Raw genomic sequence first — 26,005 nt, 5'->3', positions numbered from 1 at the left:
GTTTTTGGACCCACAGGGAGACATCTTTGTGCTTTCGCTACATATCAGGGAACCTATCTCGCACAATGCGGGCCTCTACTCCCAGGCCTTTTAACCCTCCATTCTCCCACGTGAGACCGCGGTTCCCACTACCCAGTAATTTCTGATGAATCTACCTCTTCCTTGACAACATTGAAATCAACACCCCACCCCTACAATCTCCTCCAGCATCCCCCCAACCCACGCCCAACCCCCCAGAACTTCTCTCTACACTCTACACCCTCATCAGCCCCGCCCAGAAAGGACAATGTGCACTATGCAACCTCACCCACATATGCCAACTGCAGCACCTCCCCTCGTCCTACACTGCACCTGAAGCCCAAGGTACAAGGCGAAGGCGACCCGCGTTATACAGAGCGAAGTCGCAAGTCGCAGGCTGCGCGCATCTGTTGCATGAGGCGTGTTGGCGGGGCTGGTTGGAGGAGGGCATGACACAGGGTGATTTGAGCGGGGGAATAGAGGCGGCGCCTCAGAGAATGCGAGGAGATGTCCCGGCTGCTGCGTGCGCTATGTGCCTGACGGTTCGGAGGTCGGTTCGGCAGGCGAAGGTGGGTGCTCTGGAGGTTGAGGATTTAGTGAGGCGGATCAGGACGAAGAATGTGAGGGGTTTGAGTGAGCATCTGGTCCTGTTGGAGAGTAAACAAGAAGGGTGGAACGAAGGGTGGATTGGAAAGGCAGGAGGGAGAACGACGGAGGGAATGAAGGGGGAGCGGTCGAGGGACGTGGCCGCAACTATGCACAGTATGAATATATGCTGTAGAAGGGCAATGCAATGAAGGGTGGGATAAACTATATGGTATTGATGTAGGCAATAAACAACATGCCTGTGCTTCTTCAGGCCTTGTAAATACCCCTAGTGACTTCCATCTCTTCCCTGACACTTGACCTTCCGCCAAACGATGATGAACAATGACACAGAAACTATCTACGAAGAAAAGGATGACTATGAGCTCGTACGTATGAGCGTTCGATATGATGAGCTTACTCTTCGAGGTACGACAGCTTGCGCATCTCGCCGAGCCTGATGCGAGCTTGCGAGAGCTGGTTTTCGAGCTGCAGAATCTCGACCTGTGTAATTGATTAGCATATTGACCATCGAATTGAGCGGTGTGAGACATACCTGCTGCTCCATCTGCCTAACCTTGAACTCGTGATCACTCAACTTGGTGTAATCCACAACCTCACCATCGTCCCTGTTCTTCTGGGCAATAATGTCCTGCACCTGCCTGACAAGCGAACGACAAGCAGCAGTGACGGCCTTTGACGCAGTCTCGAGCCTGTCCTGGGTCTTGCTCATGAAGCTGGCCTTCACACGACTAGCAGCGACAAGCTGAGCAGTGGAAGCTGCGACGTCGTTAGACGCGACGATGAGCTGCTCGGGCGAATTGCGGCCAGAGATGACACCATCAGCGGTCTCGATGAGCATGTTTGTCGAGGTAGCTACGGCCTTGGCTGCGCTGATGAGGCCTTCTGTCCAGCGGTTGTGCTTCTTGTAGAACTGGGTCTTGGACATGCTGCCGCGACCCTCACGGACAATTTCTTGCTGTGAGGCTGTGGCTGCCTTGATGAGCTGTGCGATGGCATTTGTGACTGCGATGGCCGCATCAAGGATTGAATCGTGAATCTTGAGCTCGTAGGTAGAGTACTGGTCCCGCGGCTTGTTCTTCAGCTTGGCGAGGCGGTCAGTAGCAGCCTGGATAGCATTCGCAGCCTTCGTCAGCTCGTCGTCAACAACTTCGCCAAGGTCTCCGTTGGTGTTGAGCTTGCTCTTGGGTGCGAAGGCGTCCGCGAGCTTAGACAAACTCTGCAAGTTGCGAACGACCTCGGAGCTGTTGTTGATGACCACATCGATCTTCTGCTCAGCATCGAGGTCGTACATCCGTACCGACTGAACGTTGCGAAAGAATCTGATGGTCGAGGTCGCGGAGGCTCGTGCTCCGTTGATGAGCTGATCAGCCTTGTTCTCGTCTGAAGCAAATCTTGTCAGACCCTTGGTGTTGATGAGAACGTCCACGATTGAACCGGCAAAGTTGTTGACTGCGTTGATCACTTCGGTGTGTTTTGCGTTGTGTCCATCCGCAATGAAGTTGTTGAAGGCAGTCGAGAACTCCATGGTACTTGTCGATGCATTCTCGATCTGTGAAAGCACGTAGGGACCGGTCGCGTTCTGGTTACCAGCCTGCATCGAGGAGTCCAGCTCGTAGAGAGCATCATCCACACGCTGTACACCACTCTGCAGAACGGAGTCGATGATGTCGTTGATCTTCTGTAGGCTGTCCTGCATAATGGTGTCGAGGTGTCCATCGAGAACGTCATCGTTGGCATTACCGTTCAGCTTGAGCTCATTCAGCTCGAGCAATGTCTGGTCCATGCCGGCACGGAAAATCTCCAGCTCCTCTTCCTTGTCGCGCAGCAGACGCTCCAGATCCGAGTCTCCTTCGCGGTGCTTCATCTGCAGCTGGTCAAGTTGGCGTGTCTTGTTACGCAAAGCTTCTTCCAGATCCGCGATCTCACGGTTGTGTCGCGACAGCATGGCAGACAGCTCGGAGCCCTTGCCTCGCTCTGCGTTGTCGACTCGGTCCAGAGCTTCACGCAGCTCGCGCTTGAGCCTCTCCAGTTCGTCGCGGTGACCACCAGAGCTGCGATCCTTCTCCATCATCGCGCGGTCGCGCTCGCGAATCATGTCTGCCAGCTCGAGGTTCTTTGTCTTGAGCTCTCGTTGAAGCTTATCGCGGGCATCGATGGCTTCTTGTGCAGAGTTGGCCTTGAGCTGGACAGCCTTGAACTTCTGCAAAAGCTGCAGATGCTCGTGTCGTAGCTGAGAGTAAAGCTTCGCAAGCGACTCGTACTTCGATCGCCATGTGTTTAGTTGCTCTTGTAGCGCTCGGAGCTGCTCATCACGAGAACCCATCTGCGAAGAGAAGTTCTGGTTCATCTGTGCAATCTCGCCCTCAAGCGCCTTCATCCTCTGGTCATATTGCTGCAGCATGAGCTGGTCGCGCTCATATTGCGCGCGCGCATTGAGGTTCTCCCGCTCGAGCTCCGCAAGGCGGCCCTGTGTCTGCTGCTGGTACTGGTCACGCATAAGCTGCTCCTGCGCAAGACGGGCTTGCTCCGCCTGTAGTCTCTGCTGCTCCTCGAAGTCTCTTTGCGCCTGCAGTTGCAATTGCTGCTGTTGGCGCTGTGCTTCCTCCCATTGCTGCTGCAACCTCAGCTGTTCTGCCTCGTACTGCTCCTGCTGTCTCTTCTGGTCATTTTTCCAGAACTCGTTGATCGGCTCGGGGTCGACAGATGGTGCGCGCGGTGCAGGAGCAGGTTCTGGGACCTTCTCTGTCCTCGGTCTCGCGGGCAGGGCAGGTGCCGATTCGTCTTCGGACAGGAGGTTCGGCGGGTCTTGAGGGAGCTTGGGCACCGTGATCAAGCTTGTCAGGTATCGGAGATTCGAGCATTCGTAGTAGAACTTGACGAGGCGGTAGTGTTGGGCGTCGTACCTGCCACGAAGGGGGGAGAGCGCCTCATCATCACCCAGTGCTGCGCTCGTTAGCCTTATCTTAGTTCCAGCTCATTCGCAAGACTTACTGGTATGCATAGCACGCAGCATGCTGGTGATGAACTTGTAGATACCATAGCTCTCCTGGACCAACGGCACCAGCGCAGCTATCCTGCACTCATTGTTGGCGCCGCTTCGGAAGTGTGAGAAGATGAGCTTCTGGAATGCGTCAATCTGATCCTGCAGTGTCATGAGATCTGAGATGGTTTCGTATCCCTCGTTGGGGTCGTTGATGGACTTCAGGCTGATATACTCCTCGTACTCAAAAGTGCCTGCCCATGGTCAGTCCTGCGCTCGAGGCATTGCACTTGTTGGTCGTACCGTTAAACTCCGGGTGCTGTCGGTGGAACGCAAGCTTGGCCATGAGATAATAAATGTACTCTGAAATGAGTGGCGCATATCCTCTTGCACCTGCTCCGTCTGTGGAGCCCCGCGACAAGCTCTCCAGCCAGCTAGTGTTGGATTGCGCCTCCTTTAGCACGATTGGGTGGCCTTCTTGGAGAACCTTGTGTACTGTAATAAGCGCTTTGAATGTCTGGATCTCGTCGGCGAGGATTGGCTGCCTGCATTCGTGTTCAGCAATGTTCCGGCCGTTCCAATGCGCCCATGAGGTCGTTTGGAGCATCTGGCGTGACATACACTTTCATGCCCTGCCAGAACGAGGCGGAGCTCTTGTGGTCCCATGTGTACACGATACATGCTCGAACATGCTTGCCTGCGCATTACAATGAGCTTCGATTGAATGTCTCGGAGGTTGCGGACATACGTTTCGGTGAGACCTCCTCGATGCTGGTTGCTTTACGAATGTTGATAGCGAGCTCTGATTCTTGCCTGTAACAAAACTCAGCATGATAGGATCCCATTACGTGATACATAGCTGACTGACTTTCCCATGTCAACATTCCTGCTGGATCCATAGAGCGCCATCTTGACGGTCGTCGCTGCCTGTCCAGAGCTGTCTGCAGGCAATCACGAGTACCGTGTGATATAAAGAAGGAAGGTGGCAATTAGGTGGGCAGGCACGATGCAAAAGGCCTGCGCGTATGTGTAGGGAGAATTGGTGGGAGGGGTGAGTTCGGACGGCCGAGCATGAGCTTCGAATGCCTGGATGCGCGACCGCCTGGAGGTTGGTGCCCCATGCTCTTGGCATGACGAATGCTCTGAGCCACTCTGCGCACACCATTCAGCGTTCACGAATTCTCCCAAACCGCTGCCTTACCGTTATACAACGCATACGCGCGGCTGCATGTGTAATCGGTTTCTTTGTGAGTTGGCATCTGTAATGGTGGGAGAGAAGTGCATATGGGGAAGACGGAAGCCTCGAACCCTAGCTGCATTACACCGATCAGCACTGCACTCTGCAGGACAACGCATTCGATCATCAGGAACTATATGTCATTCTACAGGCCGTTGCTGATGTGCAGCCCTGGGTATAAACGCCTTGCCAGCGCCACGCGATGCTAAGATAAAAAGTGAAGCTTTTCAATGATGGAGAGAAAACGATGCACATGCTCATACTGCATCGGCCATGTTCCCCGTCAGGTATGCGGCCATGGGGTCTGCTGCCGTTGTGCGCTTCCGCCTGTACTCCTCCATTTCCTCCTCGTCCACGTCGTTGGTCATCTCGGCTATGGTTCGCTTGCGACTGGCCGAGTCTTGCTTCGCCTTCTGATCCCTCTCAGGGGCATTAGGCACGTGCTCCTCGAGAGCTTCTTCCTCTTTCCATGCAATCGACCTCGGAACCTCCTCGAGATCAGCGCCTGTTCGCATTGCTTCTGCTTTCTCGAAAGCCTCTTTGCCGGCCTCGCCAGTACAGTAAGAGTTCTTGACCGTGGAATGACAGCATGCGAAACCCCATTGGAAGTTTGCCCACCAACTGCCCCAGACTGATGTATGATTTCCGGGAAAGACATCCTCTGCGTATTTCGACTTGGCCTTGATCTTTGGTGCGCCCTTGATACCACCTCGCTCGTCGTACTCGACATATCGTTCGTTCTCGGTGACTGCGATCTTACGTATTGACTCGTCGGTGAACTTCTCTTGTGTGCCGTACTTTTCAGCAAGAGCTTTGGCCTTAGCCTTCTTCTGCTCCTCCTCTTCCTGGAGCTGCTTCTTCCGCATGACTTCACCAGACGTAGGGTTCGCCTGCAGATGGAGCTTATTCTTATCTCCTCGCTCTTGTGTCTCCCAGGCATAGCGTTGTGCTCTCTCAAACTCTGCAGCATCACCGGATGCACGCATAAACCCATCTTCTGCCACCAGTTGTGCTGCTTTGTCCGAAGTCGCGCCACTGTCCACCATCGATCGTGTCTTAGGGTCGTACTTCGCCGAGTCGAGGTCAAGGTTCAGTAAGTACTTTGCAGTGTCCTCACGTAACCGGAGGTTCCTTGTAGATGTTGCCTGCTTCCTGCCCATGTCCGTCTCTGCATCGTACTTGTCGCCTTCGTCCTCCTCGTCATCGGACTTGTCGCCTTCCGCAGCCTTCTTGGTCTTCTTGCGCAACTCTTCCAACTCATTGTACTCTTCAATGACCTGGTTGAAGTCTGACGCATCGTACCCGTTCCACCGATCTCGCTTGGCGTCCCAGCTTTGTTGCACGTCTTGAATGACTTCGTCCGCTTCGATGCGCTTGCCCGTAAACTTTGCGCCTGCCTTGCGCGGCCTGCTAAGACAATCCTTCTTCTTGTGGGTCATCGCTCCGCAGTTCTCACACGCACCTTTGCGATACTTGGTCGCCGCCGGCCCAAGCTTTCTTCCTCGATCGTACCATGTTGAGTCCTTCTCCTGCTTCTGCAGACGTTGATGCTCGAGGTAATCGTCGCCATTGTCGTTGCCATTCTCATCGATTGCATAGAATGGCTTCTTCGAAATGAAGGAAGGAATATACTCGTTGCGCTCCTTTGCTGCAGCGGAGATGTCCGGCTTTCTCGGCTCACCGGCGGGTGGCATTTTGGCAGTAAGAGATTTGTTGGGTGGTGAGGCAGAGTGAAGGCCCCATGCGCGGTGGTTCAGCGAAGATGCGGCAAAGAGTGGAGAGCTATTTGGTAGCTTCGTAGGGCTGCAGCGCTTAGCGTCGTCACATGGTAGCGCGTGGCAACCGACGCGTCTTTTGTTGCCCAGCGTCGCGCTTACACTAACCCTTGCTTCATTCTTGCAACCGCCCAGAACGTGCAGGAAACTATGCAGGTTGCGTTTGGATACTTCCCGCGACCATGAATACGTGTTTCTGTTACGGAAAGGCCGCCTAAACAACTCAATGTCGTCATGGATACCTTCCGCTTCCGCCTGAATTGTCTCGACAACTACCAGGCAACACCGACAGATCTCGATCCAATTTTGAGACGTGGTGCCGGTCCGTCGCAGAAGTCGCGTGAGGCATCACCTCAAGTCCCGGTTATCCGAGCATTTGGCGCTACCGAGACTGGGCAGAAAGTGTGCGCGCATATCCATGGAGCCCTGCCATACTTGTATCTCGAATACACGGGTAGCTTGGAGAAGGATGCTGGTAAGGTCACCACACAATCAAGCTGGGCCGATGCTAAGATTGTGCAGTCAATGTCTATCTTCAATCCCTTCGAGCCTCAATTGACCATGCCCTCGCCTTGACATACCGCCGAAATGCATATGACGGGAAGTCGGTCTACGTTGGCCATATCTCGCTAGTTAAGGGTGTGCCCTTCTTTGGATACAATGTTGGATATAAGACCTTCCTCAAGGTCTACATGCTCAACCCCATGCACATGACTCGCTTCGTCGATCTGCTGCACCAAGGAGCCATCCTGAACCGAATCTTCCAGCCATACGAGAGTCACCTGCAATACCTTTTGCAATGGATGTGTGACTACAACTTGTTTGGCTGTGACTATATCAATTGCGCAAAGGTCCAGTTCCGCGGCCCCGTTCCGGACAGCGACGAGATAGACACCAAAACGCACAAGTGGCACGATGCGTCAGTTCCAGAAGCATTCATCACGGAAGACGATCAGTACCCTCGCCAGAGCCACTGTACACTCGAAGTCGACATCTGTGTACAGGACATCCTGAATCGGTACGAGCTCCAGTATCGACCCATCCACCATGACTTCCTGGAGCGCTCAAGTCAAATGCCAAGAAACCCAGACGACAAGTTTGTCCCGTCAATGGCAGGGCTTTGGAGAGACGAGACACGTCGCCGGAAGCGGCAAATGGGCCTCACTGATACAGAAAGTAGCCCGTTCCCTGCCGAAGTGATGGTTTCCATGTCCGCGGACCCAAGGAACACAGACAAAGGTGGCTGGATACACGAGGAGGAGTATCGAGAGCTCGTGGCGAACCTGATCGAAGAAGAAAAGAAGTACAAGGACGAGGTGAGCTTTGGCACCTTTGTGAAAGAAGTTCCCGGTCAAGAGAAGATAAGAACGACTGTGGAAAGCGTGGAAGACCTGTATCCAGAGAACCTTTCGAGTCAGCAAATAGACGACTACGAGCAAGAGCAAGCGCCTGAGCCAGAACCACTGGGTGCTGAAGTCAAGAGTACCATGACCTTAGTCAATGCTCTGCCTTGTGGTGATGAGCCACCTCGCAGCGTTGAGCAGCTTCCCGATGCCATCGTAAAAGCCGTCGAGGCAGACGAAGCAGGCCAAGATGACCAGTCCGATACTGAAGAACACCAGTCGCTTGACCCGCTGACGGTGTCCCTTCTGCGACAGTCGGGTGACGGGGAAACTTCTGATGACCACTTCGACGAAGGCATTGATCTCGTCGATCCCAGCGACGCAGGCAGTATCGGTGACCCTAACAGTCCATCTGCAGTACGCAAGAGGAATTTTGAACCGGAGTTTGAGTCTCCACAAAAGCGCCAACGCGTCTTGAACTCTTCCCCTCTTACAGCAAGGAAGATATTCTTCAGTGAAAGACTCGAGAGACGTACGACGACGAGCACACCAAGAAAGAATATTCACGATGAGCCTCGGCCTAGCCAATCATCTCAGACTAGCATCAAGGCTCAAGGGCACGGAGGGCTGACGACTATGTCATTTCCAGTCGTGAAGAACTCGAACGACCCAAGGACGAAGTTAAGACTCAGTCAGGCGGGATACTCGAATTCACAAGATCTGCCCAAGACACCTGGGTCTAAGCACCTCATGGTTAGAGGGACACTGATGACTCCTTTGACACCGTGGACACACCAGAAAACTTCGCCTGTAAGACCAAACAGCAGCGGATCCCAGGCTGTTGCTGAGGCGTCGTCCTTGACCGAGCGTCTGGCAAAATCTTTCCCGCACCAGAATCCCACACTATACTTCGGCACTGTGCCTCCGTCCTTCGATATGGTCAACGACACTATGATGCATGCTGGTCTACCGCCTGTCATCTTTCAAGACGCTTACTATAGCAACGAGAAAGACGTTCCGGATCGAGCTCGTGAGTATGCTGGGCGTGAGTTCAAGCTACAGAGCACCACTTTACCATACCTGCCCCCGTTCGACCCCACTGGCAAGAGTGCTGCAAACTTTGGTGAACAGAAGCCGATCTTGGTCGACAAGAAGAAGGAACAGGCAAAGAGCAGAATCAGGTCTCAGCGTTGCAGCTTGCGGAATTGGGAGATCGCAAAGCCGCCTCCGCCATTAGAGGAAGTAGAGGAATGGCTGGAAAACGAGACAACAAAAAACGCGCCTTCGAAAACGCCATCCAAACGCAAAAAAGCAGAGACGCCTAAGCCACGGAAGGTCAAGTTCTTGGATCACCTCTCACAGATCGAAGGACCCACACAGAAGAACAAACACGGTTTCAAGTTCTCGCAAAAGCAGAAGTCGACCAGCGTGAAGCATGAGACCCAGTACATGAGCATCATGAGCCTGGAAGTGCACGTCAATTCGCGAGGTGACTTTGTTCCAGACCCTGCGGAAGACGAGATCCAATGCATCTTCTGGACAGTCGAAGGCGAAGAAAACGCGACGACAGATCGACCTCGGACAGGAGTTCTTTGCCTCTCAGAGGAGAACGGTATCGCTGAACGCATAGCCAAGCAGGTTTCGGTTGAAGTAGAGTACGAAGAAGACGAACTAGACCTCATTAACCGTATCGTGGACATCGTCTGGCAGTTCGATCCTGACATCCTCACTGGCTATGAGGTACACAACAGCTCCTGGGGATATCTCATTGAGCGTGCGCGGATGAAGTTTGAGTACAACCTCTGCGACGAGATCAGCAGAGTGAAGTCGCAGTCTCACGGCAGGTTTGGCAAAGACGCTGATCGGTGGGGCTTTACTCAAACTTCAACCATTCGAGTAACCGGACGTCATATGATCAACATCTGGAGAGCTATGCGAGGAGAGCTGAACCTGCTCCAGTACACTATGGAGAACGTCGTCTTCCATCTTCTACACAAGCGAATACCGCACTATCAACATTCGGACCTCACCAGCTGGTACCTCAGTACGAAGCCTCGCGATCTGTCCAAAGTGCTCAACCATTTTCTGTCTCGCATCCAGCTCAATCTTGACATCCTACAAGCGAATGAAGTCGTGCCGCGTACAAGCGAGCAGGCGCGTCTACTTGGTGTCGACTTCTTCTCAGTCATCTCCCGAGGATCGCAGTTCAAGGTCGAATCCACTATGTTCCGCATCGCCAAACCTGAGAATTTCGTTCTCATCTCTCCAAGTCGTAAGCAGGTGGGCCAGCAGAATGCTCTCGAGTGTCTGCCTTTGGTCATGGAGCCCCAGAGCGCTTTCTACTCTAGTCCACTCCTGGTGCTGGACTTTCAGTCCTTGTACCCTAGTGTCATGATTGCGTACAACCTCTGTTACTCTACATGCTTGGGACGCATCACGAGCTGGCGTGGCCGCAATAAGATGGGGTTCATCGACTTCAAGCGTGAGCCTCGATTACTGGAGCTTGTAAAAGACAACATCAACATCACGCCAAATGGCATGATGTACGTCAAGCCGGAGATGCGAAAGTCGCTGCTGGCGAAGATGCTGGGTGAGATCCTAGAGACCAGAGTAATGGTGAAGAGCGGCATGAAGCAAGACAAAGACGACAAACCCCTCCAGCAACTCCTCAACAACAGACAGCTAGCACTAAAGCTACTAGCCAATGTCACCTACGGCTACACATCCGCCTCGTTCTCCGGCCGCATGCCTTGCTCCGAAATCGCAGACAGCATCGTCCAAACCGGCCGCGAGACCCTCGAAAAAGCCATCGCCCTCATCCACGCGACCGAAAAATGGGGCGCCGAAGTAGTCTACGGCGACACCGACTCACTCTTCATCTACCTCAAAGGCCGCACGCGCGATCAGGCCTTCACCATCGGCGAAGAAATCGCAAAAGCTATAACCGACGCCAATCCGCGGCCCATAAAGCTCAAGTTCGAGAAGGTCTACCACCCCTGCGTCTTGCTCGCCAAAAAGCGGTACGTTGGATTCAAGTACGAACACAGAAATCAGACTGAGCCCGAGTTCGACGCGAAGGGAATCGAGACAGTGCGGAGAGATGGCACACCCGCGGAGCAGAAAATCGAAGAACGCGCGCTCAAGATCCTGTTCCGCACCGCCGACTTATCGCAAGTGAAATCATACTTCCAGGAACAGTGCGCGAAGATCATGCAAGGCCGCATCAGCATTCAGGACTTCCTCTTCGCCAAAGAAGTCAAACTTGGCACCTACTCTGACCGCGGCCCCCCTCCACCAGGCGCATTGATTGCGACGAAACGCATGTTGGCTGATCCGCGCACAGAGCCGCAGTATGGCGAGCGCGTGCCGTATGTCGTCATTACTGGGGCGCCGGGCGCGAGGCTGATCGATCGATGTGTCGCGCCGGAAGTGCTGTTAGCAAACGACCATCTGGAACTCGATGCTGAGTACTACATCTCGAAAAACCTCATCCCACCCTTGGAGCGTATATTCAACCTCGTGGGCGCGAATGTGAGGCAGTGGTACGACGAGATGCCCAAGGTGCAGCGCATGCGCAACATCACTGTTCCGCTGCCGAACAAATCGAACCCCAATATCGCCGGCGGTCAGACGAATCTCAAGAAGACGCTGGAGAGCTACATGAAATCTTCCTCCTGCCTTGTTTGTCGCGCAAAACTCCCACCTCCACCAACATATCTGCCTGGTGTGGAACCGGATGCGTTTGCGGTGCTGCCGCTTTGCGCGCAGTGTTTGAGGAGGCCGGCAAGGGCGCTGCTTACCTTGAAAGAAAGGATATGGAAGAACGAGGTTATATGCAAAGAGGTTGATATGGTGTGTCGCAGTTGTTCGGGACTGGCGTGGGGAGAGGAGATCAAATGCGATAGCAGGGATTGTCCGGTATTCTACACGAGGATCAGGGAGAAGAGTCGCCTTTCGAACCTGAGGGAGGGCGTTGGGAGGGTGGTGAATGTGCTTGAGGATGGTATTCCTGAGGAATTTGGAGAAAAGAAGGGACGGAGGAAAGGGAAGGGAAAGGGAAAAGGAAAGAAGAGTCGGGGAAGTGAGGGCCTGGCGTGGTAGTGTGCCTCATTGCTTAATGACACAGCTGAAGAACACCATGAAGCAACTACTGAGCATCCAGGAACGTATAACAAGCCTTAATCCTCCCCCCAACAATCGTCAGTACATCCCACCCCGTCAGTCCTGGTGCTGCTCCCTTCGGTCCAACACCCCACTTCACCCTTGTCACCCAGATATCTTCCTCCACATCGTGTTTCAAGCACTCGACCTCACCTACATCACACACACACACATCAGCCTCCTTTCCCAACTCACCCTTACTCGAAACCCACTTACTCAAATCGACAAACTCATCATCTGGCCCGCCCAAACTCTGTATCTTCTCCACCATGGCACTGATCGCATCGTGTGCTTTGTAGACGCCTGTTGCGTCCACGAAAAGGATTTCTCCGCTTACAGCCCAGGTGGAGGATATGACTTGCAGGCGTTTTGCAGCGTCTTTCTCGCCGAAGATGGCGTGGATGTTGAGTTTTGTGAGTTCGGCGGCGCGGATTTGGGATGTCATTGTAGAGATAAAAGGAGAATGTAGGTAAACAAAACCAAGAACTCCAATCACGAGGGTTAGGATAGTCTTATATTGTTTATAACATAAGCGCGACAAGCCCAGTCGGATGTAGGTGCACTGCTTACGCCGCAGCACCTGCACTACGAAGAACCCACTAGCCGCAAGAGGAAAGAGGAGTACAGTTATGGCGCATACTGTCGACAGCTACAGTGTCGTATCTTCTCGGCAGCTTAAGGTGCAAAAGCCCATCAGATTGCCGAAGAGCTTGCCGATGGGGAACCATCGTTCCGCGGGGTTGCTACGAGTCTCGTCGTCTTCGGCTGCTTGTTGAGGTTCTGCGAGATCAGTTAGAGAGCGCGAAGCACCTGCACTTTCAAGTCGTGACTGCCAAACTAATAGAACTCCACACATTTTCATCAACGTCTACAGCTTTAGCCGATCCTGTCTGCATCCCGCCGATAGGTTTTTCCGAATGCAATATATGGCAGTATTCGGTGGGCTTTCAGTATTTTTGTGAGTATTTGGAGTAGATGGCCATTTCCTTCTAGACTTAACATGCGCTAATGTTGATGTCTACGCCTTCAGCCGATCTTGCCTATATCTTGTCAACGGGTTTCCTCTAATGCCGAAGTCTTCGGCAATCGAATGCAATAGATGTCAGTGTGCGACAGACTTTCGGCCTCTTCAAAGCTGGGGAGGTTCGCGGGCATGTGCATGGTACCTGCCATGATAGCCACACTCGCATGTACAGTACTCGAAACGTCTTCTACGTCGAGAGCTGCAATCGGTACGCCAATGGTACCTTCTTGTTGCCGAAGTCTTCGGCATTCGAATACTATGAAAGGCAGCCTTCGGGAGGCTTTCGACCGCACTGGAGTGATCGTTCGAAGTAAAGATGCCAGAAGAAGCGTGAAGGACGGAACGTGGCAAAACGAGGCAAGGTCGCAAAGGAAGGAGCTACGAAGTGACTAGGGTCACACTGGTGTGCGGACATAAATTTAAGTGACTAACAAAACTGAACTTTTGCAAAAAACTAGAGAGAGAGTACACTCATAACGTGTATGTAAGGCTTGAGAGTGAACCCTTCACAAGACATCGAAACGCTTCATACATGACAAATTCACGTCGTTGTTGCTTGCTGAAACAGATTTCGAAAAGATTGAAGTAATGTAAAATCAAAAGACTAATATTCCAGAACTCCGTCACTTCGCAACATCGAGTCTGACATTGCATGTCTATATCTAGTGGCTGTGAAAGCCGGGGTATCACAAAACGTCATAAAAGACGGTATACACAAAAGTTGAATTCCAAACAAGTGGAACTCGCATAGTTGCTGAGGGACCTAATCGTCAAAGCCTGGGTCATTTCTCAAGCTCTGGACATTTCAAAGCCATAGGTAGGTATTCCTCAGTCGATGATCTATGGCTGAGTGGACCACTTCTTTATGCTGAGGTATGTCTCCATAAACTCCTTGACCTGTGCATTAGCACCGCCAAGTTCGTTGCGTGGGAGAGCCTTCACAGTCAGACCCTTCAATGACCGCGCTCTGCTGAGGGCGACATAGATCTGACTAGTCTCGAAAGCTCGTGCAAGATCAACAATAACGCGATCAAGCGTCATGCCTTGAGACTTGTGCACTGTGATCGCGTAGCCGGCCGCAAGAGGAATCTGTGTTCGAGAGAGTAGGCAGTACGGCTTCTCGTTGCCGAGCTCGTTCGCGGTGCAGTCTGCCATGATTGTCATGACTCGCCCGTTTAAAAACTTGACGACTGGCCATGGCTGGTTCCCGTTCGCTTTGGCGAAGTCTTTGATTTGGTGTTCGCGATATGTGGCGTGGTCGCCGCGGAGATCACCATCATCGTTCGGCGCCTTTGCTGCTTTGGGGAGTTTGTCTTTGTCATAAGGTTCGAAGTCGATGATGGTCCCCTGGGCACCGTTTACTAGACCACCAGTTGGGTTGATGTTCGCTTGGAGTACGACTCGCTGGCCTTCCTTGAGCTGTACTTGTGTTTCGAAACGATGATCTTTCTGTAGCAAGCGTTAAAGAGAGTGGTGTTTGCCTACAAATAATGACTTACAAGCGCAGTCAATGTGCCGTCTGGCATCCTGAAAGTATTTCTCTCCATTGTTCTATCGTCTCTGTGATCTTCTGCCCACCTGAAGAAGTCCGCGCACTTGTAGCTGCGGGCGACAGAAGGTAGTTTGGAGATGTTCATGTTATTGACACGATCAACGTCTTTCCGCAGAGCGTACAGCTCTATTGCGCCCTCGGTCTCTGAGGTATGGTGCAAAAGGGCGTTGGCGTGAGGTTTCAGAATCTTGCCGTCTGTACGAATGCGGTTGAGGATGCTTTTGAACATCATGTCTGATTGCCTGTGAATCTGTGTAAGATTGACATGCTTGAAGTTGCACTCCTGGAAGGGTCAGCATATTTTCAGAAAGGGTTGTTGATAGGTGCCCTTACTCTCCAAGCTTTGCTTCGGAAGGCCCACTTGTCCACGTCGTAAAAGACATCTTCGCAACAGTCCTTCTTCTCACAACGGTACTCGCTCGGAGTACGTTCATTGTCTCTCTGGAGTTCCCAACCACAGCCGATGCAATGTTGAAACGGCTTCACGGGCGAAAGCTGACAGAACTATGCACGTCAGTCACGCTCCACTGACGAAAAAGCACGCAACTCACATCTCCGGTAACAATGATTTGTACGCCTCCAAAAGCACCGTTCCCTCTTGCCTGCTTCATCAACAGGTTCAGACGCTCAAATTGAAGGTTCTCGATCATGCTGATCTCGTCAATAACTAGAACATCCACAGATGTTAATCGCTTGAAGACTTCCTTTCCTTGAGCACCCTTCATGAGTTCGCCCAAGCTTTTCTTCATGCTGTCCGGAGTCCATCCAGCAAAGTTCCAGGTTGTCTGTCCGCCCACATTGAGCGCAGCAAGATTTGTAGGAGCGATTATCTTGACACGACGTTTCTTTTTCGTAAGTTGCTTTACAAAGGCCTTCAGGATAGTGCTTTTGCCGCACCCTGCCGATCCGGTGTAGAAGACGTTGTGGCCTTGGAGAACGAGATCTACGACCTGTTGCTGTTCAGGGACAAGAACGGGATCGACATCAACTTCGGAAGGAGCAAAATCTTGTCCAATCTCTTGGTCCAATTCCGTCGAAGAAGGTTGGTGCTCGGTATGCAATAACCTGGATTTTGAGCTGCCGTCGGAGTCGAGCGTTGACTTGTATAACGTGTTCGGTGACAGTCGGGAACTCAAGTCTTGTGGGTCACCAACGATGCGCGGTGGAAACTCTTCGTCCTCATTCGCGAAGATCCTACGAAGCTCCTCATCGTCCCCTATTGTATACTCAATATAGTCACATGCATCCACTGGAGACTGAAACATCGCGTGTTCAGCGCCACGGAACCCTTTGATCTGTTCTTCCGCAGTTGCCCGGTCATTGTAGACTCCAGGTTTACGTCCGTTAACTACAGCGTAGTACTCTGGCTCTAGTGGCTTAAGACCATATGATTCGGCAAGCTTTCTTTGTTCGTCCAGCGTGATAGCATCCGCATCAAGACCCAACGTTTTCGTCCGCTGCGATGATGATTGACCGGATAATGCCGTCTTAGAGCTGGTGCCGTTGGAGTGGTATCCCGAGTCGAAGGACCTTTCTGCTGTCGGCCGAGAGGCTTGCATGGTTGGCGCCTTATCGATGGGCTCTCTGTGCTTTTCAATGTATGCCAACGCCTCGTCTACAGTCTTGAATTTCTTGTGTCTTGCGCCAAAGAAGCCATGGATCTGTTTCTCGGCGGACGGCCAGTCGGGATACACTCCTGGTTTGCGTCCGATAGCAATGGCGTAGTACCTCGCCTTACTGGGCTTGACATTAGTCGACTTTGCAAGCATATTTGTAAGTTCTTGTCGTGAAAGGCCGTCGTAGCTCATGGGTCCCGTCGGTCTAGACGCCTCGCGTAATTCTGGGCGCGCAGTTTGTGGAGTGTTGGTTGTTTCCCTGCGCTTTGTCTCCGGTTCGGGGCTTGATGAAATCTCGAGCGGAGCGTGTTGGGTACCGCGCGGAGGACTGGAGGCTTTTGCAGGACGTTTTGGGGGTGCCTGGCTGGATCTAGGCGGTTGGTTGTTCGTAGTGTTAACGGCCGATTCTGGGGTCACGGACAGTTGCTTTGGGGGCTGTGCAGTAGTAGATTGATCAGCGTCTGGGCGCATCGAGCGCGTGCGCTCCTTGTGATGAGCCGGTACCTCGGAATCATTGGGAGCATTTGCGGCGGTTCGAGCAGGGTTTGATACTGAACCATTCGGACTCTCCGGACGTTGTATATACTGCGTCGCACCCGGAAGGTGAGGGAGTCCATTAGCTTCATACATAGGTGGTGCCGTCCAGTACGTAGGTCGATAAGGGTCTACTTGCCCTTGCCCTTGCTCTTGCTCTTGCTCTTGCTCTTGCCCATTCCGATCCGGGTGTTGTTTAGTCCGCCTGTCATCTTCGCCATGATGAAATTCATGGTGCTTCCGCTTCAGAGGCTCGTATGGGGCCCAAGGTGTTGTACCTGATGCCGGCGGGGGTCGGTAACGGTCTGCTTGTGGTCGAGGTGTATGTTGATCTAGATTTGCCGGAGGTGCTGGAGGCACGTAATGGTCTCTGTGTGCTTGAAGTGCACAATGATCGCTCTCAGGTCGCCAATTATCACGAGCTCCAGGTACCGGGCTGGGTCGCGGGTCTTGGGAATATGGCACGGTATTCGGCGGGTGCGAGTAGTATGGGGAAGGGGAGCTATACGGAAGAGACGGACTCGATTGGGTTGGGACTACTGGTGGATCTATTACAGTACGTGAGCCAGTCTATGTCTATTGCTGTATGTCTTGAGAACTTACAGCCATGCCAATGTGCATGCATCTGACGATATGCATCCTCGTATGAGGTCATTGCACCTAGCAGCTAAAGTATAGCTGTAGGCAGAAAATATATGTGCAATATCGACCAACGAACATATGACATGTAGTAGATATGATAAGCCAACAATGGCAGCTTGAGGCCACCATACATAAGCAGCGTCGGTGCTAGCGAGGATGAAAGAAGTTCAGTCGCGTGGATAGACGCGCGGGTTGCGCGCTAGATTAGCTCCCGCAAGGTGGGGTCAACGGTCGACGGAGGTTCATGGAGTGGAAATAAGTCTTGTGATGAAAGGTTGATGTTTGCTTCATAGCTTCTGTGGGTATATCATAACGCCTCTTCTTCCTCAATCGATGCCACTGCAGCCGTGGCATCTGCATGATCGGCCTCTTCAGTCTTCCTTTTCTTGCCTCCTGCCTTTGACCTTCCATGGCCCAGCCATCCTTGCTTCGCCGTAATAGGCTGCAAGAATCCATCTATATGGACTCCTCCGTGTGTTCTCTCTTCGTTGTCAGAGTCGTTAAATCGAGGATCGTAGCCGTGGATCCTCATACAGTGCTCAATGACACGATACGACATCTCGAAATCCTTATGATGCCCATAACAATCAGTATGTGGACATCGTATTGCACCTGCTTGCCAATATGGTCTTTTCCTGGGGAGAGGTGCACCAATGATCGATGGCTCCGGTGCTAGAATGGAGGATGGTGTGTACTGTATAGGTACTGCAGCGGATTTGGTGGCAAGATCTTCGTGGAAGGGAATGAACGACATACTCTCCCCAAACCATGCTGCGCAACGCTCTGCGGTCCGCGCGAGAGCCTTCTGATCCCAGCCTTTTACAGCTGCGATTCCCAAAACTTCGCTCCAATCCATAAGACCTGCTCGTGACCAATCGCGTGTATTCGACACGCCCTCTTCGTCAGCAGTGCTTTCTGATCTGCTCCGCTTTCGACGCGTTGTAGGGCTACGAGACGCCTCTGAGTCAGGGATGTCTTCTTTACCGAACTGTGCGCCGTAATCAGAAGCTGAGTCGCTGTCTTCAGGCTCTACTGTGGGGTTTGAAGGCTTTATCGGGGACTTCGGAGCGCGACTGGCACGACTAGAAGAGGGACGTGACGATTGGCGTGTTATTGGCTTACTTCGGGGTGCACTCTTTGCTTGAGACTGCGATCTGGAACGAGATTCTCGCTCCGTTGTTTCTGCGTCTGTTGTGAACTCGCTCTGAGATGACCCTTCGCCAAAACCCCCGCGACCAAAGTGATTGAGGCGGGTCCGCTGCAAAGCTAACGCAACATCATCCAGCTTACTAAGCATAGAAGCGATCGTCGGTCGCAACAGTCTCTGGGCTTTCGCATCGTCTGCAAGAACAACCGGCTTGAAGTTCACCTCCATCTGAGGTTTTCTTCCACGCTTCACTCCGCCCTCCTGTGGCACTTTTCCTTCGGCACTTCTAGATTCGTCTCCACTGCCATCGTTCAGCTCGACATCGGAGTGGACACCCTGCGAACGAAGTCTTGCTCCTGATAGCGCTCTCATCCTCGTGCTCTGCTGACCAACACCTTGCCAATCCTTCGCATTCCAGTTGTCCTTCGCCAGTCGTACGAACAAACCCAACATCTCTTCTTTCAACTCCTCTCCTGGGTCTTGTGTCCCGTTGCCACCGATGACCCATTCATCTTCTTCTGGAGCTACTGCAGCCCTTCTGAATCCATTGGTGAGAGTGTAGAGCGAGGCAGGAGGCAATGGCCACGCCGTCCAGTCCTTCGCGGGGATCAGCTCCGTCTGCAACTGCCCTGCAGCATCTATGTGTTGTAACTCCTTCCCCTGCTTCAGCCAAGCGTCCTTGTTCTGCCAATTTTTGAGCGTCGAGAGCGCGTATGCAGGCTTACGCACGCGGCGCTTCAAAGCGTGCGCATTGTAGAGGTGGGCGGCAAGATCGGCGTCCTCGAGCTGCTGAAGTGACTCAGTGATCTGGCGATCTACTGCAGTGTAACCTCTCCATGTCTGCGGTGGCCCTTTGAATCGGTTGGGTCGTTCTGGTTCTTCGTCGTCAGATTCTTCGCTGTCTGCGTTGTTGCCGGCCAGTTCCTCGACTACATCTTCTGCTAGCGGTTCGTGAACATCGTGCGGGATTTGCGCGCTTGAAGGACTTCGCAATTCTGTGGTGGGCGGCGACTGCTCGACGGAGGATGGTGGGTTGTCTGAACCAGATTCGTACTCAGATTCAGTTGGCGGCGCGCTGCTGTCACCACCAAACAACGACATCTAGATTACTGTAGATGTCAAATGTGAGTAGAGATCATCTCGTGGTTGTTGTGTGACTTAGTTCGTCCATCGCGTGGTGAACGTAAAAGGTGAGGGTGGACTTTCGTGTGGGGTATTCACGAAAACGCGAAAGCACGTGCCCAACCTTCATCGTGCTAGGCTGCTCCACTGTTCCTTCTCCACAGATCCAGAATGGTGGAAAACAGAGTCTGAGAATGACATCCAGGATATTTTCAAGAGCATCAAATCCTGCGGAGATGATCGGTTACTGCAGCACTTTGAGACGTCCGTGGAGAGTCCAGATTGCCGCCGTTAGCGCACCTACGTCATTGGTCATTTCGACCACGCGGCACACCACAGCTTGGTTGTCTTGCACTTGACCATGGCAATCTTTTCGGCTGTTGTTGTGTGGATTTCGCTCAGAAACGACATGCCTTCACGTTCCTTGCGTTGGGCACTCTGAAACAGACACAGCATGAACGATCCAGGCCTCGATAAGGCCGCAACACAGGCGGCGGAAGATGTCGAAGCAAACAATACGCAGTATGACCAAGACAAGGAGCAGGCAGAAGAGGAAGAACAGGAGTTCCTGAAACCAGGGTAAGCAAACCTTTCCACTGTCACGACTTGAGACCCACTGACCTCTGCAGTCGATGGTGGTTCGCATCTACAGCATGTCCGCTCATAGCTGGCACGTTTGGTCCCATGGCGAATGCGTTTAGTATTTGCGCACTTCCTGAGAAATGGAGAGTGTACATTCCATCAGGAAGCGACGAAGGTCATGGGTTCACGGTCGAGGACCCAAAGTGGTTGATCACCATCAACTCCATCTCTCTGGTCTTTGCTCTTACAGCAAACATGTTCTTGCTGCTCAACATGGCCCGAAGGGTGCCCTTTGCAGTTGCACAGCCAATCACCCTGGTCGGCTTCTACACGGCGTCTCTACTTCTGATGGCTCTAGTTGGCGTGGCATCGACTTCAGTATTTCGTCTGGAGCCACGACAGGAACATGCTCTGAGCCAGGCCTATTACTACGCCATGATCGCCTCTGGACTCTACTTCATTATTGCGACACTGATGCTGTTCACCATCTATGGTGCGTACAAGGGCCGTTACCCTAAGGAGTTCACGCTGTCTCCCAGTCAAAGGACGCTCATGCTGCAGACCATTGGGTTCATGTTTTATCTTCTGTTAGGTGCTCTGATTTTTGCAGAGGTAGAAGGCTGGAACTTCTTAGATGGAGTGTTCTACGCGGACTTTACCCTGCTCACTGTAGGCATCGGAGGTGAATTTGTTCCCACCACCCATACCGCTCGCTCGCTGCTATTCCCATACGCCATTGGTGGGCTTGTCATAGTCGGTCTGGTCATCGGTTCTATACGATCGCTTATCCTCGAACATGGAAAGCAAAAGATGGCTGCTCGGTTTACAGAGATCAAGAGGGAGAGGGTTCTAGCTTCCTACAACGACAAGACAAGGACGATTAGACTGGGCTGGTTCTCGAAGATGGAGTATTTCCAGAAGGGATTGTCTGAAGCGCAAAAGAGAGAACAAGAGTTTCGAGTCATGCGGAAGATACAAGAGATTTCGGAGAGAAACCGCCGGTACACATCACTTGCTATCTCCTCAACAGCAGCCATGCTATTATGGTTCCTTGGAGCCCTAGTCTTTATGTTCGCCGAACAGCCTCAAGGTTGGACCTATTTCTCGGGCCTGTACTTTGCATACACTTCACTGCTGACGATTGGATACGGTGACCTCGTCCCGCAGTCGAATGCCGGAAAGGCTTTCTTCGTGTTCTGGAGCTTGCTTGCCGTACCAACACTCACCATCCTCATCAGCAACATGGGCGACACCATCATCAAGGAGTTCAAAGACTTCACGATTTGGGTCGGTTCTTTGACGCTCCTGCCGGATGAGGAAGGCCTCATGTCAACACTTAAGATTGGTACGAAGCGGATGCGGAAGGTCTATAAGGAAGAGTCACAAGAAGCTGATCCAGGCGCTTCGCTGAGGCACATGATGGACAGACTGCGAGATCACATGGAGGAAGAAGAGCTTGGACTAGCAGAAGAAGCTGGTGAACACGGTGACAAAGTGATGCGAGACATCCACTTCTACCACTTTATCCTCTCGAAGGAGATCAGACAGCTGATGATAGATGTCGATGCGTCGCCTCCACGGCAATACTCGTACTCGGAATGGGCATACTACTTGCGTCTCCTAGGTCAAGACGAGAACGACTCCTCATACCATCGCCGAGCGCGGGTCCACCACAAGCACGGCAACCGCTCTACGCCCGACCTCGGTACAGCAGACGACGGCGATGAGCAGACATGGAGTTGGCTAGGAATCCGCAGCCCACTAATGGGTAACTCGAGCGAGGCAAAGTGGCTGCTTCGAAGGTTGTCTGCTAGACTTGAGATGGAGATGCGGAAGATGAGTAATCCGGACCCAAAGAAGAGGAGAGCACCACCACCGATATCGATGGATGAGCTCAAGCATGGCAAGGAAGATGCGGATGCTCATGGCAATAGCGGAGAGTCTTCGGGTAGGACGTTTGATTCTACAGAGGCTAGAAGACGAGGGCGTAAGCGTGTTGATCCGTGAAGGGTACAAACGCGCTGGATTCACATCGGCTGTGGGAATGTTGACTAATGCCAAATCCTCCAACTTTGCTGTCATGTCATTTTGTGCTCTGCAAATTGGGAGACGGCCAGCTCCCTTCATTACAACAACTTCGCTGAATGACGTCCTCCATGGCATTGCAACCGATTGATACCACTGAAGAGCTTCCAGTAATCTGGCTTGCTCCCCCACCCGCTCTCCTCCCTTCAAGCCACCCCATCGCCATCCGCCCTATCCCCATCGCCATCAGCGCAACACTAGCAAGCCTGCTCATCCTTGTCCTCGTAATCCTATACAACAAGAAGCCAAAAGCCGCCAACACACGGCAAGAAAGCATCGAGCTCGCCACACTCAAAAACAACATCCACATCGTACGATCCCTGACCACCGTACCACCAGTCACTGCATCACCAGTCTCTGCATCACCGCACATATGTTCCCATCACGCTTCCTTATCATATGCATCAAGCCAACTTGCAGAATCCGACAGCATCACATTCGAGGACGACCCACCCAGGACTCCGCCACTACGAGACACACCACCAGTTCAATATTACCACGCCTACCTCAAGGACAGTCTTCCCGCACCCCATCACCAAAGCGCCACCAATCCTCCCTCACCATCGATAGCCAGCTACTACTACTCGCCAGAAGACCCTGTTGACACAGCAGCGCGTTTAGACTTTAGCGTCTCTATCAACGACACTGTACCCAATGCTCCACTGGTACACCCTATCGACACAGCAGCCAGCTCGGACTACTCCGTCTCGATTGGGCCAACCCCGCTGCCCAGCCGTCAGAACTCCCTTCGCAATAGGGAGACCAATGGTGTATGGACAAGATTGAGACTAGGTCCAGAGTACGACGGTGACCGCACTTTCGTACCCAGCGAGGCGAATCTTCAACTGGGAAAAGGCAAAGGCTAGGCAGGGTGGTCTTAGCTGAGCAGTATGGATTGAACTGGGTTGCAGCTTGGACAAAGTGAGCATATGAACCTTGAATTTGAAGAACAGGATGCATTTGTTCGTAGTACAGAGAATCCGACCTGACACCATGCTATACGTGACGGTACCAACACCAGCGCTGTGTGCATGCTCCATATACCATTTCCTGTTGATGACAGTCCTAGCCAGGACAAAATATAGCCCTCAGAACGAACCCAGGGAGCCAACAACATGGGTAATATATGTGACCGTCAAGAGGTCCGCGCTTCCCTGACGGCTTTTCATGTCCGAAGTGTTCTCCAATTTGTGTGCTTGACGATGAGGTGGAGCCACATGTGGACGAGGAATGAAAAGAGTTGGTACTGCCAGACTACGATGAGCCAGACTCAACGCTGGGGCCGCTGCGGTAGCTGCGGTCGGACATGATCTGGGAATGATGGCCGTCATGGCCCGGGTGAAAGGCAGGCATGGGTTCTGACATGGCAGCAGAATCAGTCTGGGTGTGGGTGAGGGCAGCGTTGTGGTGGGGCCCATGCTTCGCAGTACGAATGTGTGATGCGAAGTCCATCCCATCAGAGGTGCCGTCGGTGGCGCCGTGGCCGCGGGCTATATTGTCAGCGTGCTGGTCTGTATGTGAGGTGACGGTCTGACGTACTTGTTGGTACACGTTCCTGGTAGTGGTCCGAAGAGCCGCTATGCTCGTAGTATGCCTCGTGGCGACCATCGCCGTCGGCACCAGGATTGGCGGTCTCGTACTCAAGCATCTTGAGAAGACGATAGAGCAACACAGCGAGAAGAGCGCCGAGGAGTGGTCCCACCCAATAGATCCAGTGGTAGCCGTCAAAGCGTTTGGTAGCAACGTCAGGACCGAACGAACGTGCTGGGTTAAGGGACCCGCCAGTATACAGAACACCTATTGTTGTTAGTATCGTGCAGACAAGATGTGAAGTTGAGCTACTGACCAGCCATCTCGGCGATGAATAGAGCCAGACCAATGCCAATAGGGGCGATGAAGGTAGACCGGTGCTTCTCGGCTGCCAGCATGAATATACAGAAGATGAGCATGGCGGTGAGGAACATCTCGATGAACACGCCACGACTGATCGAAGTGCCGGCACCAAGGCGTGTGCGGACAGCCAGTGGACCTGGGAAGGTCGCCGCAACAACGCCAGCGGCGGTTATGGCACCCAACAACTGTGCAAGGATGAGGAGTGCAGCCTTGAGCCAAGGCAGAGCACCGATGAGAGCCATCGCAACAGTGACCTTCACAAGAAAGGTTAGTTATGTGAACGTAAGATGACAGTGAGCATAGTGACGGCTCTGCTGAAACTGAAAGCTGTGCATGGCTCGGGGGTGACGACTTACGGCAGGGTTGAAAAGGCCTCCGCTGACGCGGAAGAATACCCAGACATTGACCGCGAGGGAGAATCCGAATGCCAGCGAAATGTACATCAAAGATTGAATGTCCATTGCCCGATTACCGAGAAGGTTGTTGGCAGTCTGCGTTGCTGCGAAAGCGAAAAAGAGGAACAAGAACGTGCCGATGAACTCGCCTAGGAAGGCAATGAGTAGATGGCGTGTTCTATTTGGAAGCCATCCGAGTGCCCGCCTCTCTCCAGGACGGTTTGGATCCTCGGTATATGTTGGCTTCATCCTTAACAAGACCTCGAAGCTTTCCGCCGGTTAATATGTACGGCCGCGTGATGTTCATAACTGCGGCTCTCTGGGTGGATACTAATAGGTGATGCGAAGGTGTCGCCGAGAGCGTATCGAACAGTAACTGCCCTCGAGGTGAGACAGGTGGAGCGTAGGAAGTGGGAGGTCTAGGCGAGGCTCGAGGTCGATAAGACTAGGACAAAGATAGAGATACCAGGATGCTGAACAAAGTGCTGAAAGGGAGTGTAGGAGATGAGTTGCGATGTGAAGTGTAATGAAGGTACAAGTAGGGGAGAAGAAGCCACGCCGCCAGCGACATCATCGTGTCCATCGTGCAAGAACGCTAGTTCATATGGAAGTCACGAAGAGATCGATCGTGCCGCGGCGCCTTCAACGTCAAATTTGGAAGCTGCAACGGCAAGCAACACATGAACGAGGTCTATTCAAGGAAAGTCCACCTCGAACTCCATGTGTCTGGGAGAATGCACGTTTTAGCAGAGACGACAATCTTGCAAGTAGGTTTTGCGACATGAGCAGAGGCTCGTAGGATGTCTCCCCGCTGCACTGGTGCTGTAGGTCTCTTAAGCAGGAACATGCCGTTGATCTCTAGACGCCCTTGATATTGTGCAAGAACGCGACCTGCGTTCGGCTACGACAATGGTTTGAGTTGAGCTATGTCTCAGTCGCAAATTGCTGAGATGGACTCGAGATGCCTATGGTGCTGAAGAGTGAGTGATGTGACGAAAGCATGCAGGGCTGAAATGGAATGGTCACGCTTGGCTCCAGTGGCGGCCTGGTGCCCACTTGGTCCTGGATAACGCGGAAGTCATCACGACAGCCCGCGGCGAAGTGTGCACGACAGGCCGTTGTTTGCTTGGCCGTTAGGTAGTCCCTTCACGCACGTCCTTGCCTAGCGATATTCCTATTTTTTTTTTGCCTTGGGGCCTATACGCGCGTTTCCATGATTGTTGTTGCGTTGCTGTGTTGTCACCTCATCCCATCTGTACCAGCGAATCCGTGCCTTCCCCGCGTCCGCGA

The 26,005-nt window shown here is 52.7% G+C and overlaps 7 protein-coding genes across 7 annotated transcripts; 3 read left to right on the top strand and 4 right to left on the bottom strand.

The window, feature by feature from the left end:
• Positions 1–813: 813 nt before the first annotated feature.
• Positions 814–6,721, bottom strand: BU25DRAFT_436330 (ANTH-domain-containing protein). Its single transcript, XM_033708941.1, has 9 exons — positions 5,108–6,721; positions 4,809–4,977; positions 4,476–4,548; positions 4,356–4,420; positions 4,229–4,304; positions 3,911–4,152; positions 3,619–3,861; positions 1,160–3,570; positions 814–1,107 (listed from the first exon to the last, which is right to left on the bottom strand). The coding sequence occupies exons 1-9, from the start codon at positions 6,536–6,538 to the stop codon at positions 1,021–1,023; spliced, it is 4,797 nt and encodes a 1,598-aa protein (XP_033566723.1). The 5' UTR covers positions 6,539–6,721; the 3' UTR covers positions 814–1,020.
• Positions 6,722–6,853: 132 nt separating this feature from the next.
• Positions 6,854–12,063, top strand: BU25DRAFT_487010 (DNA polymeras-like protein zeta catalytic subunit; the record flags this gene model as incomplete). Its single annotated transcript, XM_033711251.1, has 2 exons — positions 6,854–7,094; positions 7,142–12,063. The coding sequence occupies 2 exons, from the start codon at positions 6,854–6,856 to the stop codon at positions 12,061–12,063; spliced, it is 5,163 nt and encodes a 1,720-aa protein (XP_033566722.1).
• Positions 12,064–12,109: 46 nt separating this feature from the next.
• On the bottom strand, positions 12,110–12,586 carry BU25DRAFT_487009 (uncharacterized protein; the record flags this gene model as incomplete). The annotated part of the gene is made up of 2 exons (XM_033711250.1): positions 12,340–12,586; positions 12,110–12,276 (listed from the first exon to the last, which is right to left on the bottom strand). The coding sequence occupies exons 1-2, from the start codon at positions 12,566–12,568 to the stop codon at positions 12,110–12,112; spliced, it is 396 nt and encodes a 131-aa protein (XP_033566721.1). The 5' UTR covers positions 12,569–12,586.
• Positions 12,587–17,771: 5,185 nt separating this feature from the next.
• On the bottom strand, positions 17,772–19,996 carry BU25DRAFT_405863 (uncharacterized protein). Its single transcript, XM_033705151.1, has one exon. The coding sequence runs from the start codon at positions 19,737–19,739 to the stop codon at positions 17,799–17,801; it is 1,941 nt and encodes a 646-aa protein (XP_033566720.1). The 5' UTR covers positions 19,740–19,996; the 3' UTR covers positions 17,772–17,798.
• Positions 19,997–20,124: 128 nt separating this feature from the next.
• BU25DRAFT_487006 (potassium channel-like protein) lies at positions 20,125–22,489 on the top strand. The gene is made up of 2 exons (XM_033711249.1): positions 20,125–20,339; positions 20,390–22,489. Exons 1-2 carry the CDS (start codon positions 20,215–20,217, stop codon positions 22,347–22,349), a joined length of 2,085 nt encoding a protein of 694 aa, XP_033566719.1. The 5' UTR covers positions 20,125–20,214; the 3' UTR covers positions 22,350–22,489.
• A 9-nt stretch (positions 22,490–22,498) lies between these two features.
• On the top strand, positions 22,499–23,293 carry BU25DRAFT_453742 (uncharacterized protein; the record flags this gene model as incomplete). The annotated part of the gene is made up of 1 exon (XM_033709818.1): positions 22,499–23,293. The coding sequence occupies one exon, from the start codon at positions 22,499–22,501 to the stop codon at positions 23,291–23,293; it is 795 nt and encodes a 264-aa protein (XP_033566718.1).
• A 241-nt stretch (positions 23,294–23,534) lies between these two features.
• Positions 23,535–25,102, bottom strand: BU25DRAFT_76438 (aquaporin). Its single transcript, XM_033712096.1, has 4 exons — positions 24,677–25,102; positions 24,274–24,574; positions 23,967–24,224; positions 23,535–23,917 (listed from the first exon to the last, which is right to left on the bottom strand). The coding sequence occupies exons 1-4, from the start codon at positions 24,962–24,964 to the stop codon at positions 23,682–23,684; spliced, it is 1,083 nt and encodes a 360-aa protein (XP_033566717.1). The 5' UTR covers positions 24,965–25,102; the 3' UTR covers positions 23,535–23,681.
• Positions 25,103–26,005: the final 903 nt, after the last annotated feature.

The sequence above is a fragment of the Macroventuria anomochaeta genome (assembly GCF_010093625.1).
Source record: "Macroventuria anomochaeta strain CBS 525.71 unplaced genomic scaffold BU25scaffold_2, whole genome shotgun sequence".
Lineage (NCBI taxonomy): Eukaryota > Fungi > Ascomycota > Dothideomycetes > Pleosporales > Didymellaceae > Macroventuria > Macroventuria anomochaeta.
The sequence above is the reverse complement of the archived record's forward strand: the minus strand, read 5'-3'. Positions and strand labels throughout refer to the sequence as shown.

What these genes read in the sequence shown, in the direction of transcription:
- BU25DRAFT_405863 (XM_033705151.1), bottom strand. Translation starts at nt 19,739, where the DNA reads ATGTCGTTGTTTGGTGGTGACAGCAGCGCGCCGCCAACTGAATCTGAG.
- BU25DRAFT_487006 (XM_033711249.1), top strand. Translation starts at nt 20,215, where the DNA reads ATGAACGATCCAGGCCTCGATAAGGCCGCAACACAGGCGGCGGAAGAT. An exon ending in CAGGAGTTCCTGAAACCAGG is followed by an intron (nt 20,340 to 20,389) that starts GTAAGCAAACCT and finishes TGACCTCTGCAG; the next exon opens with TCGATGGTGGTTCGCATCTA.
- BU25DRAFT_436330 (XM_033708941.1), bottom strand. Translation starts at nt 6,538, where the DNA reads ATGCCACCCGCCGGTGAGCCGAGAAAGCCGGACATCTCCGCTGCAGCA. An exon ending in CGCGTATGCGTTGTATAACG is followed by an intron (nt 4,549 to 4,808) that starts GTAAGGCAGCGG and finishes GATTGCCTGCAG; the next exon opens with ACAGCTCTGGACAGGCAGCG. An exon ending in AGGAATGTTGACATGGGAAA is followed by an intron (nt 4,421 to 4,475) that starts GTCAGTCAGCTA and finishes GTTTTGTTACAG; the next exon opens with GCAAGAATCAGAGCTCGCTA.
- BU25DRAFT_76438 (XM_033712096.1), bottom strand. Translation starts at nt 24,964, where the DNA reads ATGAAGCCAACATATACCGAGGATCCAAACCGTCCTGGAGAGAGGCGG. An exon ending in ATTCATCGCCGAGATGGCTG is followed by an intron (nt 24,225 to 24,273) that starts GTCAGTAGCTCA and finishes TAACAACAATAG; the next exon opens with GTGTTCTGTATACTGGCGGG. An exon ending in CCAGGAACGTGTACCAACAA is followed by an intron (nt 23,918 to 23,966) that starts GTACGTCAGACC and finishes CTGACAATATAG; the next exon opens with CCCGCGGCCACGGCGCCACC.